This window comes from Ceratotherium simum, chromosome 2 (genome assembly GCF_057802395.1).
Source record: "Ceratotherium simum simum isolate JZ-2026a chromosome 2, ASM5780239v1, whole genome shotgun sequence".
NCBI classification, from domain to species: Eukaryota; Metazoa; Chordata; class Mammalia; order Perissodactyla; family Rhinocerotidae; genus Ceratotherium; species Ceratotherium simum.
The window spans coordinates 55,051,139-55,067,252 of NC_141901.1; the positions used below are offsets into that span (position 1 = coordinate 55,051,139).

The window sequence follows — 16,114 nt, forward strand, 5'->3', positions numbered from 1 at the left end:
AAAAAAATACACCTTGCCTCAACGTGGTTCATTTTTTTCAATTTGGTTCTAAGGTTTTCTAAGCATATCAACAATAAACTGTCTGGGGCAATAATTTAATAGGTGTAAGTTCCAAGCTGTTGAGATGTGTATATTTCAGTATCGAACTAGCTCTAGAATTCCAGTTTCAGTGCCTTTATCAAATAAACAAAACCCCTGCTGGCACAGAGTTCTCAGAGGCTAGTGAGAATTTAATTTGGGGCTGTAATTCTAGAAAAAATATATTCTCACCAATCTCCAGGACCAAGTGTAATACTGATTTCACTAAATAAAACTTACTGTTAGCTATGTTTTTTTAAATTCCAAATAAGCTAAATATCATTATTTTCCCAGTTTAGACTTGGAGACACTATAAAGACTCAGAATGCACTTAGAAATAAAATTTTAGATGTGTATAGTTTATTTTGATTTATCATTATTATCAGTAAGGGCTAAGGTTTAAAATGCATAAAGAGGGCTGGCCCCGTGGCTTAGTGGTTAAGTGCGCCAGCTCTGCTGCTGGCGGCCCGGGTTCAGATCCCGGGCGTGCACCGACGCACCACTTCTCCGACCATGCTGAGGCCGCATCCCACATGCAGCAACTAGAAGGATGTGCAGCTATGACATACAACTATCTACTCGGGCTTTGGGGGAAAAATCAATCAATAAATAAAAATTTAAAAAAAATAAAAAATAAAAAAAATAAAATGCATAAAGATATGTCTTAAATTAGAATCAACATTATAAAAAATACATGGTGACACTTTCAAATAATTTGCTTTATGTTTACTTTTTTAAAAGCCATTTTAAGTAGTTGTTAGAAACCATTTTCTCTATTAGTAACCAATTATAAGTTTTGTCAGATATAGACAAATAGGTAGGGAAGGTTGGCAAGTTTGTTTTAAGTAGAGCGATTTCATTTTAAAAAATTCTCCCAAGTCTAAGGAATAACTGCTTGAAGATTTATGAAAGTAATTATATAACACACAGGGAGTACCAAAGACTCTCTCCTTGACCAAACTTTAGTCAGGCTCCTCTGAGCCCTCTTCTCAACTAGGCCTTCATCTTGTCCCATCCTGTCTATGGCCTGCCTAGCCCAGTCTTAAGAAGAATCCTGCTGTCAGTTTAGTGAGAATTCCCCCACTCTTGATATCTGACCAAGTTCCTCATATCCCACCTTTGATGTATAAGTCTTTGATCTACCTTTAGCAAGAATCCTGTTAGGTCAGTTTAGCAAGAATCCCTCTACCCTGATGTCTCCTCTGAGTAATTTTTCATCCACTGATCCCCTCACTCTGCTTACCAGCTAAAAATCCCCAGCGATCTCCTTTATTTAGAGCTGAACTCTTCTCTCTCCTCTAATGTGAAGGTATTGAATAAAGTCTTCCTATCATTTTAACAAGTGTCAGAAAAGTTTTTTCTTTAATGGGGGGTCATCACTGTATTTTTTTTTTTTAATAATTTTATTTATTTATTTTCCCCCCAAAGCCCCAGTAGATAGTTGTATGTCACAGCTGCACATCCTTCTAGCCGCTGTATGTGGGACGCGGCCTCAGCGTGGCCGGACAAGCGGTGCGTCGGTGCGCGCCCGGGATCCGAACCCAGGCCGCCGGCAGTGGAGCGCGCGCACTTAACCGCTAAGCCACGGGGCCGGCCCATGTATTTTTTGCCACCCAGTATAATGGCATATAAAAACAACATACTTAAGCATAAAATTTACAACATACAAAAAAGAACCAAAAAGTAGCTCCTATTTTATTTTCTAGTTATCTTTCTCAACTATTCCCTTTTACTTTACAACTTCTCTATGCATCAAGTTAGAAGGAAATCATTCCTTAGTTCTCATTCTGGACTCTCCCAATATAAGACATACAAAATGTTGGTAAAAAGATTTCCAAGTATACATCTTAAGTGTTCATTTAGGTAAGTGGTAAGCCTTAAGTCATCAACTATTAAACAGAAAAATTTTTAAGTACTGGTTCAATCTCAGTGAAGATTAAAAAAGTTGTCTTATCTTAAATGCAAAATAGCATTGATATACATATAGAAGGAGGGAAAGGACCCTACTTGCTTTAGAGGATCTGCCTAAAGCTCCAGATGAAGAACTGAGGAAGTAGAAAAGTCTTAGATACAATGGTTTAATGAGTTAGAAAAAAAGATAAAAATGAGTGAAAAGATCACATAAGCAACTTGTTGTTTAGGAGCTTAAATGTGTTAAAATACACACACTCTCACCTCCTACCTTAGGTGACTGGGCAGACAGGTAAAGGGTTTCAAGTGGCCACATACAATGAGTAAGTATTGTTTTGGAAATAGGACCAAATTAAGAAATTAGGGAAAAATTCACACCAAATACCTTTAGATTCAGGTGCCAGAGAGCAATGATGCAAATACCAAGTAAAAAAGGGTAGAGTTCCACAGTGAGAGCCCATGCTGGATTGAAACAGAGCAATGGGAAATAAGCATTTTACCTTTAAGATCCAGTGCGTATCTGGCATGTTATGGTATTCTAACTTAAAGGTGTATCTTTTTTACCAATTTTATTTTTTCTTCAAAATCATTGGGAGTCAGACCTGGTTTCACATGCCAGCTTTAGCACTTAACTGCTTGGGTCTTAGTTTCTTCATTTGTGAGTAAAATATCTGCTCACATGTAGGACTGTTTTAAGAATCCAATGAGGTAACAAGAGACGGACTTAGACATAGCAGATACTTAACTCTTTCTTTAAGCAAATGCCCAGATGTTACTGAATTTTGAGTAACGTATCTTCTCTAAAAGTTCAGATCTTTGTGTTTACCAATTTGTTCATTCATTCAAAACAAAACAAAAAACATTATTGGGTCCCAGGCACTGAGTACTAAAGACAAAGACAAAAAGAGAATAGTGAAAGAAGTAAGCCAACAAATTCCCTTTTGCCTTAAGCTTGTGGTTCTGAACATCGGCTATACACTAGAATCACCTGGGGAGCTTTAAAATTACTGATGCCTGGGTTCCACCCAGAGAGATTCTGATGTAATAGACCTGGGGTAGGTCTTGGGCATCAGGATTGGTAAAAGCTGCCTAAGGTGATTCGAATGTGCTGCCAAGGCTGAGAATCACTACCTTAAGCTGATATTAAGTGCAAATCAACATGGTGGATTCAAATAACGTAAGACAAGCATATAGTCAGCATCTTGGCTTTTCAAATCTTTGTATATATTACCACTGTTAGCAAAACAATTTATACAAATAATAACCCTCAGTAAAGATGTGTCAATCATTTAAAAATAACTATAATTTAAAGCAGTAAAACTGCCAAATCAGTAGTACAGATAATATAATATACAGCACAGAACTTAAGAGGAAGGAGATGGATAGGGCTGGGTTGCTGAAGAAAACTATGAGGAAAGGGAAGGTGGCAACTAAACTGGGCTCTACAAAGTGCTTTAGACAGCAGGGGGGAAAAGAGGGAGGGCATTACCAATGAGGGAATACAAGGAATGAAAAAAAGGTGGGGGAAAAACAGCCTTTTGTAAGTCGACCAGTTTGTTAGAAACATTTATTTGGAGATAATAAAAGGGAAGGGTAGAGTAAGATTAGTCAGATGGCAGTAGTTATGCTAATATCAAGTCTTGTTTTACTCTGTAGATAATGGAGAACTGCTCAAGCTTTCTGAGTGGGAAGCTCCATTAATAAAAACTAACATGGAAGTAATGGAGTCCTCAACATGGCTTCACAAAACTTGGAAATCAGTCTATCCTCTAAGAGTTAACTAGGAAATCATGACAGATGCTATCAAACCAAGATTCATTCACTCATTCAACAAATATCTGAAGGCCTACTATGTGTCAGCCACTATTTTAGGCTATGGTGATTCAACAGTATATGGTCCTAGTGGAACTTACATTCTAGTGGGTAAAGAGACAATAGATAAGATTAAATAATGAAACTACAATGGTATGCTAGCTAGTAATAAATGCTAAGGAGTAAGAAATAAAGCAGGGAAAGGGATATGAAATGTTAGGATTTGGACTTGAATACGGTGACCAGAGAAGGCTTCACTGAGGTGACTTCTGACTAAATATCTGAAGGAAGTGAGAGATATAGAAGGAAGTGAACTCCAGAGAACAGAGCAAATGCAAAGATCCTTTAAGTAAGAATGTGTGGCTGGAACAGAGGACCAGGGGAGAATAGGTAGGAGATGAGGGCAGAGAGGTAAGTGGTAAAGAGGTAAAATCCCAGATCATGTAGGGACTTGTAGTCAGAGTAAGAACTTTTATTCTGAAGATGGGAAGCCACTAGAGGATTTTGAGCAGAGGAGTGACATATTATGACTTACATTTTTTAACCAGATCACTTCGGGTGCCGCATTGAGGACAGACGGCTGGCGGGGAGGTAACAGCAGAAGCAGGAAGACCAGAGAGAAGGCTAATGCAATAATCTAGGTGGGAAATCAGTGACTTCTTCCAGAGCAGTTGGAATAAGGATGTGGTGAGAAACAGTCAAATTCTGGGTACATTCTGAAGGCAGAGCCTACAGGATTTGCTAATGGGCTATATGCGGATTGTGAGAGAAACAGGAGTCAAAGATAACACTAAATTTTTTGGCCTGAGCAACTAAAGAATGAAGATGTCATTAACTAAGAAGGGAAAGACCTCAGGAGACACTGTTATATGCAAATTTTTGATACACAAGGGCTTCTTTTCTGTCCTGTAAAATCTGGCTAGAGAAAGGATGTCCACTGCTGTTAAAAGTTAGAGGGTGCCCTACCTTAAAAGTTAGAGGGTGCCCTACCCAAAGACCTGACTTGGTCCTGGTGTTGGGTATATATATCCCTATTATGGAGGAAAATGCCATGAAAATGTTAGACTGTATAGTAAAATTCCCTTTTTCTGACTTTATGCTTTAACTATGAAAACATTATAATTTGTTTTCCCATGTGCCTGACCTACCTGAAAAAGAATCTAGTCCCTTCTGTATTTATTATAGTAGTCGTTATTCTCCTTTTATACATTTGTTTTATCAGCCTACCTAAAAATATGAGTTTGTCCCTGAGAGATCTGGTCTAAATAGCCCGATGAATCAAGCTTCTGAGCTTAACAGGCAGAGGACTAAGATCTGGATAGTTGTTCTTGAGTTGCACAATCATTTTTGGGAAGCCTATTAAAAATAAAAATAGAGGGCTGCCCGGTGGCGTAGCGGTTAACTTCGAGTGCTCTGCTTCGGCGGCCCAGGGTTCACAGGTTTGGATCCCGGGCACAGACCTACGCACTTGTCAAGCCATGCTGTGGCGGCGTCCCATATAAAGTAGAGGAAGATGGGCATGGATGTTAGCCCAGGGCCAATCTTCCTCAGCAAAAAGAGGAGGATTGGCAACGGAAGTTAGCTCAGGGCTAATCTTCCTCACACACACACAAAATAATAAAAATAATAATAATAAAAATAAAAATAGATTCCTGAGCACTGGTCCCCCCAAATTCTGATTCAGTTGGTCTAGGACAGAAACCAGAAATCTGCTTTTGAAAGAAACACAAGTGATTCTACTGTAGGCAATAATGTTCTAAGGTACCGTCATACCCTAAGGTTCTTTTTTTTTTTTTTTTAAATTTTATTTATTTACTTTTTCCCCCAAAGCCCCAGTAGATAGTTGTATGTCATAGTTGCACATCCTTCTAGTTGCTGTACGTGGGATGCGGCCTCAGCTTGGCCGGAGAAGCCGGGCCGCCAGTACTTAACTGCTAGGCCACGGGGCTGGCCCTACCCTAAGGTTCTTAAGAAGGCAGACAGTGCCCTTGCCCTTGTCATGAGGACTTGCATGATATTTAAACTCCTAAAGTCATGTTTCTCAACACTTTGAGTTTATAACACATTTTAAACATTAGAATTCTTAGTAGCACACTTGAAGTAAAGAAGCTCAAGAGCACTAAGATAATTTAGCAGTAATTATAATGCAGTCACGACCAGAGAACATCAATGTTTCAGTGTATGGAAGTATCCACGGGGGCTGGCCCTGTGGCTTAGCAGTTAAGTGCGCGCGCTCTGCTTACTACTGGTGGCCCGGGTTCAATCCCGGGCGCACACCAACACACCGCTTGTCCGGCCATGCTGAGGCAGCGTCTCATATACAGCAACTAGAAGGATGTACAGCTATGACATACAACTATCTACTGGGGCCCTGGGAGAGAAAACGAGAAAAAAAAAAAAAAAAAAAAGGACAAGGATTGGCAATAGATGTTAGCTAAGGGCCGGTCTTCCTCAGCAAAAAGAGGAGGATTGGCATGGATGTTAGTTCAGGGCTGATCTTCCTAAAAAAAAAAAAAAAAAAGAAGTATCCATGTTACTATGCCATTAAACTTGATTACTCTTTAGGGCTATGTCATTATTTCAGTAAAATTGTTTGCTATCTTAACTCACTACCTACTATCTACTCAAAGGAATCAAAGTGGCTAAGAGCACAAGTCTGGAAGTAGATTGTCAGCACTGTATCTGCTCTACTATTACTAGTTCTGGACACTTGGCCATATTTTTTTAACCTCAAATATGCCTGTTCACTCAACTGTAAAATGGAGATAATATAAGTATCTATCCTATGGGGATGTTTTGAGATGAATACATGTTAATACATAAAGTATCTAGCATATAACAAGCACCTGTGTTACCTAGATGCAAAACCAAGAATTCACAAGGCAAAGTTCTCTCATGTTCCAATAAACCCACCACCTTTCTTTGGTGCAGTTTGGCATTATGCTGTCTCCTTGTTTACACGTTATACCATGACCTACAATGCATCATATGATCCACTCAACGGAACATTCCATCTGATAGACACTGCATATACAACATTATGTATATGCAGTTATAGCAAAGATAAATTTTACATACTGTTCAAAATTTAGTAGTGTGAAGGAAGTGTGGTAAATCAGTGAAAACGTAGAAAGAAAGGAGAGGCTGGAGGCAAAGAGAACAATTAATGCTATTAAAAATAATTCAAGCATAAGAAAAGGTCCTGACTGAAGACAATGGTAGAAGGAATGTGGATAGGTTAGACATATTGTTAAGTGAAAGTATATTTGTCTGTTTGTACATGCATAGAATAGATACAAAAGAAACTGGTAATACTGGCTGCCTCTCAAGGGAACTGGATGGTTGGAAAATAGGGGTGGGAGGGGACTTGTTACTCATGCCCTTTCCTACCATTTAAAGTATGTGATTACAGTTCCTATATACCTAAAATAATTTTTTAAAAAAACTAACGGAACTGGAGGAACAGAATCTAATGATAGGAAGGAAGAATTTACAGGAGTGGACTACTAATTGAACATGAGAGGAGAGGCTAAGGGCGAAAAAGATGATGCCAATGTTCTAAGCCTGTGTGACTAAAAGAGAATATTGGTGGCATGAACAGAAACGCAGAGGTTGGTAGGAGGTTCTTTTTTTTTTTTTGTGAGGAAGATCGGCCCTGAGCTAACATCTGCCAGTCCTCCTCTTTTTGCTGAGGAAGACTGGCCCTGGGCTAACATCCATGCACATCCCCCTCCACTTTATATGGGAACCCGCCACAGCACGGCTTGCCAAGCGGTGCGTTGGTGCCCGCCCGGGATCCGAACTGGCAAATCCCGGGCTGCTGCAGCGGAGCGCAGGCACTTAACCAGGTGCACTTAACCGCTTGCGCCACCGGGCCGGCCCCAAGGAGGTTCTGATAATGGGAGAAGGGAAAATAATAGTAAGTGTATACAAAACTTATCACCTAGTTCAGAAATCCCCAAGTAGTCAAATTGTCTTCAGTATTATGACTAATTTCCCCTATCCAGGATTTTTATTTTCAGAAGCTGATCCATATAAGGACTTTTACCTTTTTTTTTTGTGCTAGAAGATAAGTTTGTGCACTGAAGACAGAAAAGAGCAAATGATACCTGATCCTATAGTGTGTGTTTTTCTGAGCTCTAAAGAAGACTTTCAGTAGATGAAGTAAATACTTTCACAAGAGGTTTTGCAAGGCTCGAAGTGTATATACATAGTCATCTGGTAAGCATAAAGCTTTGCAGCTTTATGGGATTTACGAAGAAAATAAATCCCAAGGGGGTAGAATGTTCCCAGCCGTGGTATGGCAGAGCACCAGTAACGGCAGCAGATGCTCAGGCACAATGATGCCCAAATAGGCACCCAGAGAGTGGACATATTCCTGAATACAAGAAATACCTACAGATTACCAGAAATAATTGGGGGGGGATGAAGGAGCATGAGCTGGGGAAATATGAGAATGAATAAAGCTGTGACTGACTCGTCTCTTTCATACCAATAGGTTGTGCCTACACTATGTGTACCTGGTACTATGCTAGGCACTAGATATAAAAAGACATGGTTTCAGTTACCAAGGAATTCAGTTTCATTACCAGAATAAATGTGCAAAAGCAGACAATGACAGAAACTCCTGGAATATTTTAATGTTTCAATTTTTAAAATAGAAATTTTTTTTCTTATCAGAGTTTGAAAAAGTACATTAAACTTTGTTGGGTCAGTTTGATCCAATTCCCCTTAATTCTCTATTTTAGAAGAAAATTGAGGCCCACAGAAGTAAGTGATTTTTCCAAAATCATACTGGTGACTAAAAGCACAGCAAGGAGAGGCCAAATCTCCTGACACTCAGAATCATTCTTTCCCACTACATCACAATACCTCATTTATAATTCATTAAATGGACGCCTCTATTCTGTTTTTTTCATTCATGGTTACGTTGAGGCTGGTCCTAATAAAATAGCTAAATGTTCTGGAAAAAATTATAATAAACCTACACTCTTAACCAAAGATTGGCATCTGGGTTTGCACCTGCTTAGGGTTTAGGCTCCTGTCCAAGGAGTTTGTAACGGATTATATGAATACTACTTAGCAAAGCTAACTAAAACGAAGGGAAGATAAAAGAACGGCAGTATTAACACTAATCGAAGACTTGTTAGAAAATACCCATGGCAAATAAGCTTTAGGGCTTACTTCATCCTATCAGGTAATAACTCAACTAGTAAATTAAGGAAGTAATACATAATCAAGGAAATCCAGTTTTAAAGTATAAATATTTTTCATGAGCTCTAACAGGGCCCTCAAATTTCTGCATTTATTTACAATATTTTCCACATCTCTCCTAAATAATTTTGACAAACTTGTTTCTCAAAAAGTGCCTTAAATGGGCCGGCCCTGGGGCTTAGCGGTTAAGTGCGTGCGCTCCGCTACTGGCGGCCCAGGTTCGGATCCGGACGCGCACCAACGCACCGCTTCTCCAGCCATGCTGAGGCCACGTCCCACATACAGCAACTAGAAGGATGTGCAGCTATGACATACAACTATCTACTGGGGCTTTGGGGAAAAAAAGGAGGAGGATTGGCAATAGATGCTAGCTCAGAGCCGGTCTTCCTCAGCAAAAAGAGGAGGATTAGCACGGTTGTTAGCTCAGGGCTGATCTTCCTCACACACACAAAAAAGTGCCTTAAAGATGATATCATTGTCTAAACTTAAAGCACATAGATCATTTCTCAGTTACGGTACTTTTGAAGTTGTACACAAATATTCTGCTAGTTAGGCTGAAGGGAAAAAATATGCTTATGGCACTTTTTTTCAGACCTAAAACTGTTTGCATTTATATTTCAAAAATGCTGAATCATGAAATAAAGGAAACGGAGAGTGCAAAGAACCCAAACAAGTAGTTCATCTCATATTTTAAGTTTCCTAATTATGGTATCTTACCATTTTGGTCTTGTTAAGCATTTGCAATCAAGTAACTGAAGAGTCTAAGTAACCAGAGGAGTACAGCTCATTCTCAGAAACTGAACTTGAGGACAAGACTAAAAGCATTTATTTCTGCAACTTATTACACTTTCAACTTCCTGTTTTATTTAGGCAGCTCATCATGACCATTTCAGGTAACAGTGCAGAAGTTAACAAACCCAACTTCCTCTTTACAAAGTGATAAAAACTTCAGCAGTAGTTATGAGAATGGTTGATCTTATTAGCTTTTATAGAAAACACTTGCAAGGAAATCAGAGCCCATCACCACCAAATTCACCTCTGGGTTCACTGCTTTCAGAAAATGTAACAAAGATAAAAAGCAGCACTAAAATATATTCAGCATCATGACACACATGCCATAAAAAAATAAATAAATAAATCGAATGCACTTGAGGTCTTAGCTAAAAAGAGGAAAAAAAATGGAAACTAGAGTTCCTTCAAGGAAGAATCAATACAAACTAAGGCTGAAAATACCTTGTTTGTAATAGTGTCTCAGTTGTGAAGGTTTTCTAGGCCAAGAATCTCATTTAAGGATTATTTATTGTTTCTGAATGCTAAGATATTCACATCAAGAAATCTTGTTGGAAAAATACTTTCTCAATTCTCGAATTCAGTTAAAAGGAATCAGGAGCCTGGAGGAAAAGGGGGCAAAGCAGGTATGAAGCTGAAGGAGAATTAAAGTAATCTTACAAGTCAAAGCTCTTTCTTTTTACTTACAGATTCACAACAGAGAAATACAGATGGGTTTCATCTCTGTCTGGGAATAAGAATCTAACAAAATTTCAGTAATCTCAAATCATATGGATTTATTATACAAGATTTTTACTGTATCAGCTATTCTCATTATCCACACTAATGAAGACAATGTGGTTAATCTAAAAACTGTTTACTGAATATGAAATTCATCAGTATTTTTTGGCAGTAGATTTACCTTACTAATTATGATTTGCTTGCTATGTCATTATTACAATTAAACCACAAAAAGAAGTATGCTGGGAGACAAGAGGAAACTGGTCACAGATCTTCTGTTATAAAATCAAGACTATTAAGTTATTAATTTAAACACTGTTAATATCCAAAGACATCTTAATTTGCACTTTGAAATACAGATATATTTCCCAAAGTTTAATTAAAAGGGCATTCTAACCTGGTGTCAAAGACAAAACCCAACAGCACTAGTAAATGTAGTATCGCTCAGGCACAATAAACTCCTAAGTTTATTGTTATTTAAATTCTTAGTGAAATATTGTTGTAACATTTTTGCTTAAAATAAGTGGACCATCAGTTGGGCTAAAAAATGTTTTGTTATCCCATGATCTTCACTGTAATTTAATTTCATCTGAATCAAAACAATTTGCCTTAGAATAAGCATTTTATTCTAGATTTTTCTCCAGCATAAGTTCATATTTAAGATGCCTTTTTCCCCCCTAATCTTATACATCTATGAGAATTTCCAAGACAGAGAAAATCTAATGCTAAAGTGTCGTTCATTGGCCTGTGAGTGTTTGGCACATTCTTCAGCATTTCAAAATGGCATGCCATATGTAGGTGTGATGTATCAAATTATTCTGTACAGAGAACTCACGGATCATAAACAGTTCCCTCCTACACCTCAATCTCTTTTATTAAAAAAAGAAAGAGCTCAGATACATTTACAGAGAACTCAAGGGGGCACATTTTGTAATAGCCACCGCGGAAACAAAAGACATAATTCTTGTCCTATAACAAGTCGTCTAGTGAAAGCATTCTAATTTCTACAGGCCCCGAAATCATGTATTTACTGAAAAGCCTGACAAACTGTTAAGTGTGCAGTTGTCAGAAAAAAAGTTATTCCACCTAAGGTAGAATATGCTTTTGTATTTAAGACACTTTTTAAGAACTAAGTATACAAATCACACACTGGCAAATTCAACTATAATCAGACACCACAGTGGAGCATCAAAGAAGGCACAATGCTTTGTCCAGACCTGAATGTGTTAACATAAGGTGTGTGCTATATACAAAGCCTTTCTGGAGTTTTAAAAGAAAATCCGTTGGCTATTCTTGATTTGTTAACAAGAAATCGAAAACTATTTTTCAAAAATTATGTTGAGGATGTAAGCCGCAGTGGATGGAGTCGCCGCGGGGGCCGTACGTACACACATACAATCAAGGGAGTGTCTGCGGGGAAAAGAGTGGTGTTCAAATTCTGAAGCAAATGTCCTGGGGCTTACACATTTATCACTGCGAATTAGTTCAGCCGATAGCATGTGAGAAAAGAGGTGGATGTGTGGAGAGGCGGACAACACATGGGGACCTTTCCCTGTCGAGGAGTCGTGACAGCAAAATCACTTCCTGAGGAAGGAGGAGCAAAAGGGAAGTTAAGAGGCCACCCTGACCAGGAAGTGACTTGCTCTAAACTAGTCTCAATCATATCTAAAAATGGGGGTGGGTGGGGTGAGCCCCAAAAGCTAAAGGCGGGTAAAATAACTGCTTCCTGATACGTCGCGACATCACCATCGCCCCCTCTCTTAATTACAGAAAAGAGTCCACAGTTACTATTCAATAAGGGAAAGTCTCTTCTGCAGGAAGGCCACTGGGCTGTGCCTCAGGCCCCGGAGGAAAAGCAGAGTTGAGGAATGGGGAACTGGAGCCACCGTGAGGCAAAGGAAAGCCCCTCAAGAGGGAAGCGTCCCGACTGCGGAGAGCGTATGCCAGCACGGGCCAAAAAGCTTCTTTCTCCTGGGGACGCTGCCAGGGTTCCCACTGCGGCCAGATCGGGCCCCTGTTTCCTGTCGCGGGACCAGGTAAGAGAAGATGCGGACCCCTTACCTTCTCCTCATCCGACACCCGATCGTCGAAGTCGGCCATCTTGGGCTGCTCTGGCACAGCCCGGCCCCGGCGCGAGGCAGGCCGGGAAGAAAGCCGAGTGATGGAATCACCGCGGGGGCCGTCGGAAGGACCAGCCCGGAAACGCCGACCGAGAGGGCGCCATGTCAGTTACGGGCGGGGGTGATGGCTTCGGGCGCTAGCGCCCCAGGAAGTCGGCTTTGCCTGAAAGGATTTTAAGTCTAATATCTTTCTCACTGAGTTACGTTCATTTCCCCATTCGTCTATTGGACGCTGGGAGCGTGTTTCGACTGTTCTTGGCGCCCGAGCTCCATCCGACCAAATAGCAGTTGCTACTTCTATGGGTTTTCCCAGTACCAGTGATCTCTATGACAGCCGAGTCCAAAGGGCTAAGTGCTGCTCGGCCCCTCGAACGATCGGTGGATTTTCCAACCCCAGGAATGGGGTGAAAGGTGACCCTCACTCGTAGGGAAGCAAAAACACTTCATTCTGGGGTCACATCTCAGTCCAGTTCCTCCAGAATAGGTGCTGCTATTCGCCCCTTCCCGCCCTTCGAAGGAGGAGGTAGCCCCACTCCTGGCGCGTTCCTCCACTTGCCAAAGCTCAGTCCCCGTGCCCTGGAACTTTCAGCCTTCACAGAGACCGACTTCAGGTCCGCCACTATCCCAGGATTCCCGACTCCCAGTTTCCTGCCCTCCCCTCCCAGCTCCCGGCGTCTGAGGGAGCGGCAAGATGGCGGACGGTGACGGCCTGGGTGAAGCCGCGACTACTGCGGCCTCTTCTCCTGTACCTACTCCCGGCCTGAGCCCGCCGCTGGGCTGGAGGGAGCGGCTGCGGGCAGGGCTGGCAGGGACTGGGGCCTCGCTGTGGTTCGTGGCGGGGCTGGGGCTGCTTTATGCTCTGAGAGTCCCGCTGAGGCTGTGTGAGAATTTGGCAGCGGGTGAGAGGCCCAGACTTCCCCTGGGACGGGCGGCAGGGCTAGGAGAGGTGCCGGGGACAAAGGCCAAAGGGCAGAGATTCTCAGTAGTCACTGGAGGGCCTCGGAGCATGAGTCGGTGGTCCGCGACCAAGTGGGTTCTTTTCTCCTGGGTCAGAACCCCGCAGCTGATTGTCAAACCTGAGCTGCTGCTACCGGCTCCTCCCAAGAGCTCTTAAGATCCGCCCTCTGTCTTCTGTCCTCGTTTACCCGAGGAAAAGCCACCTGACAAGCTGTAAGCTTTAGGTGGTAGGACAGATGAGAGCATTTTCAGACTTGGATGCAGGATTTATATACACCCGCACCGTTGGTAGGATCCCTTAAAAATCATTTCTTTTGAGTCTCTCGCTGCTCAGCTGCGAGTACCCACACCCAGACAACAAAGACGAGCGCTTCTGTAATTCAAAGATCTAAAAGAAAGAAAATGATCTTAGCCAACCATTCTCATGTTTTAAAATAGTTCTGTCAAGAAACAGTTTTCGTGATATCTTTGTCTGTTCTTTGTTTTAGGCTTTATCTTTAGTAATAAAATAGAACAGTGCAGGAAGAGAAAGAGAGCCACGAACAGCAGTGGGTTCTTTTCTTAGTTCTTTTCACATTTTTAGAGAGCTTGCTATGTAGTCTGGCCTGAAGATACAAAGACGTGTAAGAAGTGATGATCCCCGTGGATTCAGCAAATATTGTCCTTTAGCTAGAGCCAGGACTAAGTGGATGGGAGCCAGCGCCTCTTACCTTGTCATTACAATATTTCAACTCAAGCTCTGAGCAGCAACCTCAGACCAAGATGAAAGTATTTCTGTTATGTGATGACTGTGAACTATCAGTACTGTGGTTTATTTTTCTGTAGAAAGAAAAGGCAAATGTCCCCTTTTCTTTTCCTTGACATGATGTGAAAGACTGAGATAATGTTCTGAAATATTTTAGACTTTTTAGAACATAGGTACTATGTAAATTCAGATATAATTAGCACACTAAAACAAGCTAAATCAATTGTTCTTCTTAGACTGTTTGAAGGAGCTAATTTGGTGTCTGTAACAGGTTAATGAAGTGCTTACTAGTGGTTTGTATGCTCAGTGAAATGTTATTCATTGAGTTTATCATTTATTTTTCTATGTGTTAACTAGGTAACACTGTTTAGATGAGAGTAGTTGACTATTATAGATTTTTATTTCTTTCTAAAACCAAAAGTATGTATGAGACAATTATTTGAAGAATCTGGTCCAGGCTTTCAGTGAGTCAGGTGCAGGGAGCTCTCAGTTTGTTGCTGTTATCTTTGGTCTGTTTTGCCTCTCAAGCTGACATATCAAATACATACACTGTTTCCCTCCTAATTTGAAAGGCAGGTTTGTATCTCACCAAATCATGAGGGAGTGGTTTTAAATCTTTGTAACAGGATGTTTATTTAGCTTATCCTTATAGATTTGTAAAAGTTCTTGTCTAAATTATGCTTTATAAGTTCTTAGTTTTATTCTCAAAAACAAGCTAAATTATCTCATTTTGATTTGCTTATTTAACAAATCAACAGTGTAAAATTCTATGCTTACATGTGTGAAGGCATTTTTAAGATATGATACAGTGGGAATTTAGCTTTTTAAATTTACAAAATTAAAATTTACAACTTTCTCAAATGAATCTCATACCAGATATTAATACTACTCGTGTTCCTTCACTCATAAAGATACCTACATATTTGTAACTTGAGTACTTTGAATTTGCACTTTTTAAACTGATTTTTTTTTTCCTTTTGGCAGTGACAGTATTTTTAAATTCATTGACACCCAAATTCTATGTGGCCCTTACAGGGACATCTTCTTTGATATCAGGACTAATATTTGTAAGTAGTTCCCATTTCTTTCATGCTTTGGTGTTTATCTAAAGATCAAATCTTTTTATATGGCTATAGTAATTATGAATACTTATAGATCAGTATGCTCAAAATGTGTTCAGTATTTGAAAAAACATTGCATCTTCCTCCCACTTTTAGAAATTGGCAGTATTTATTTGCATGTAAAAGACTACTATATATGGTAGGGGGCAGGGGCTGGGAGGTGAGTTGTGAGCTAAATACCTGCAGGGCCCAGCTTGGTAACAAAAATGAGTGAAATGGACAGAGTGTAAGAATTAAATTCCTTATTTGAGGACTGGGTAATCTGGACAGTGCATGCTCCTTCTAGAAGACACTAAAGCTAATTGTTGCCATTTAGATTTGCAGACCAGTATTACCAGATCTTCCAATTCTTTAAAAGATTTCAAGAGAACCTTATTATACAAGTTTTTATATAAGATCTCCCAGTACTTTAATGTGGGCAGTATTGGGCAGACTAAAAATTTATCTCTGTCTTGAATTCAGCCAATAGGCTGCCAGTTATCTTCTCTGGAGTGCTTTTTTTGTGTGTGTGAGGAAGATCAGCCCTGAGCTAACGTCCATGCCAATCCTCCTCTTTTTGCTGAGGAAGACCGGCCCTGAGCTAACATCTATTGCCAATCCTCCTCCTTTTTTTCCCTTTTTCTCCCCAAAGCCCCACTAGATAGTTG

At 40.3% G+C, this 16,114-nt stretch overlaps 2 protein-coding genes across 6 annotated transcripts in view; one reads left to right on the forward strand and one right to left on the reverse strand.

The window, feature by feature from the left end:
* The window catches only part of CAPZA1 (capping actin protein of muscle Z-line subunit alpha 1), a 48,788-nt gene extending 36,070 nt beyond the window's left edge, over positions 1 to 12,718 (reverse strand). Inside the window, exon 1 of the mRNA XM_004420668.3 lies at positions 12,586 to 12,718. Coding sequence (XP_004420725.1) covers positions 12,586 to 12,624 — 39 coding nt within the window. The 5' untranslated portion in view covers positions 12,625 to 12,718. The remainder of the gene's footprint in view (positions 1 to 12,585) is intronic.
* Positions 12,719 to 12,748: 30 nt separating this feature from the next.
* Positions 12,749 to 16,114, forward strand: part of ST7L (suppression of tumorigenicity 7 like) — a 155,259-nt gene continuing 151,893 nt past the window's right edge. For all 5 annotated transcript variants that reach the window (XM_087445453.1, XM_087445464.1, XM_014780023.2 and 2 more), the window contains exons 1-2: positions 12,749 to 13,543; positions 15,331 to 15,413. In XM_087445453.1, coding sequence (XP_087301579.1) covers positions 13,336 to 13,543; positions 15,331 to 15,413 — 291 coding nt within the window. In that variant the 5' untranslated portion in view covers positions 12,749 to 13,335. The remainder of the gene's footprint in view (positions 13,544 to 15,330; positions 15,414 to 16,114) is intronic.